The following is a 1,896-nucleotide window of genomic DNA, read 5'->3' as shown; positions in this document are numbered from 1 at the left end:
AAAACATTTATTATGTGTGTATGTGCCATATGTGTGTGGGTGCCCAAGGAGCTGGAGGAGAGAATTGGATCTCCTGGAGCTGGAGTTACAGACGGTTGTGGGCTGTGTGATGTGGGTGCTGGAAACCCAACACAGGTCCTCTACAGGACCAGCAGGTGCTCTAAACGGCTGACTCACCCGCCTTCCCCTTAATGCATTATTATTATCATTACTATTATTATTATTTTGTTTTTTGAGACAGGATTTCTCAGTGTAGCCCTGGCTGTCCTGAAGCTCACTCTGTAGACCAAGCTGGCCTTGAACTCACAGAGGTCCACCTGCCTCTGTTTTCTGGGTGCTGGGATTAAAGGTATTTGCCCCACTGCCTGGCTAAATGTATTTTTTGAGGCAGCTTCTTGCTATGTGTCCCATGCTGGCTGAGACTTGAGGTGCCCTTCCTGCCTTGGTGCCCCTGTACGAGTGCAGGGATGACAGGCATGCACCTCGAGCTGGAGTATAACTCCTAGCTTTCACACAGAAGTGAGACGTGCACCCTGGAGGAGGAAGCTGGCCAGTTGCAGTAAACCACGCATGTATACAGCCTCACAGAAGGACTCCTGGGAAAACCAGCATCCCAGAACGTCACTGCTTCACCCTGAAGTCTGCCCTGCCCATGGCCTTGACGAAGGCCATTCGGACTTCTCTGTTCCTCAGGCTGTAGATGAGGGGGTTGAGGGTGGGTGTGATGAGGCTGTAGAAGAGGGATACCATGTTGTCCTGTTGTGGGCTGTGGTAGCTGCCCGGGACCATGTACATGAACACGGCTGCCCCGTAAAAGAGAGCCACTTCAGCCATGTGTGACGAGCATGTGGTGAAAGCCTTGTGTCTAGCTTCGGCTGAGCGCATGCGCAGCACAGCCCCCAGAACATGGCCATAGGAGGTAAAGACGAGAGACAAGGGCAATAGTAAGATCAGCACCCCGGAGACGGATAGTGCCAACTCATAGGCGGAAGTGTCCGCACACGACAGCTTGAGGAGAGCTGGCAGCTCACAGAAGAAGTGGTCCACGGTGTGTGAGGCACAGAAGGGGAACGTCAGGGTGATGGAGGTCTGGGTGGAGGCCACAAGTGCACCCGAGAACCAGGATGCGCCCACCATCACCAGACACACCTGGCCTCTCATGAGCACCTGGTAATGCAGGGGGTGGCACACAGCCACGTAGCGGTCATAAGACATGAAGGAAAGAAGGACACCCTCAGAGACACCCATGAGCATGAGGAAGAACATCTGGGTGGCGCATCCCCCGAAGGTTATGACGTTTCTTTCCTGCAGGAAGTCAGCCACCATCTTGGGGATGGTGATCAGTGGGAAGCCAATATCCAGGAGTGAGAGCTGGCTGAGCAGGAAGTACATGGGTGTGTGGAGTCTGGAGTCTGTGGCGATCAGGAAAATCAGTATGGTGTTGCCTAGAAGTCCTGTGGTGAACATGGTGGCCACGAGGAAGAAGAGGATGAGATGAGGTCCTGTGTGGCTGAAGAGCCCCACGAGGGTAAAATCTGAGGTTGTTGACACATTGGATGCCCCCATTCTCCCAGAGTGCATCACTGTCTATGGAAGCACAGGTGATTTGATAAAGGGTCCCAGTGGGATAATTTTACATCATACTGCAACTGTTGATGGAGGCCCTCCCCGTCCCCACCGGAGTCTCACTTGGAAGGGGATGAAAATTTATGAATAAATCCAGGTTCAGCTCAAGTGAGGGGCTGGGGGTGTGGCTCAGGGTGGAGCTTCTGCCTAGAATCCACCTTTGATCAGAACACAGAGAATTCCACCCTGGCATCTGAGAGATACCATCATGCTACCTCTCAAGCAAGCGCAGTCTAACAATATTTACAACTGAAGTCTGTCACTAAGCTA

General features: G+C 52.6%; 1 protein-coding gene across 1 annotated transcript; it reads right to left on the bottom strand.

Moving 5' to 3' along the window:
- Positions 1 to 621: 621 nt before the first annotated feature.
- LOC119813732 (olfactory receptor 2Z1-like) lies at positions 622 to 1,566 on the bottom strand. Its single transcript, XM_038329149.1, has one exon. The coding sequence runs from the start codon at positions 1,564 to 1,566 to the stop codon at positions 622 to 624; it is 945 nt and encodes a 314-aa protein (XP_038185077.1).
- Between the last annotated feature and the right edge of the window lie 330 nt (positions 1,567 to 1,896).

This window comes from Arvicola amphibius, chromosome 4, assembly GCF_903992535.2.
Source record: "Arvicola amphibius chromosome 4, mArvAmp1.2, whole genome shotgun sequence".
Taxonomy (NCBI): domain Eukaryota; kingdom Metazoa; phylum Chordata; class Mammalia; order Rodentia; family Cricetidae; genus Arvicola; species Arvicola amphibius.
This window is presented reverse-complemented; position numbering and strand designations above follow the sequence as displayed.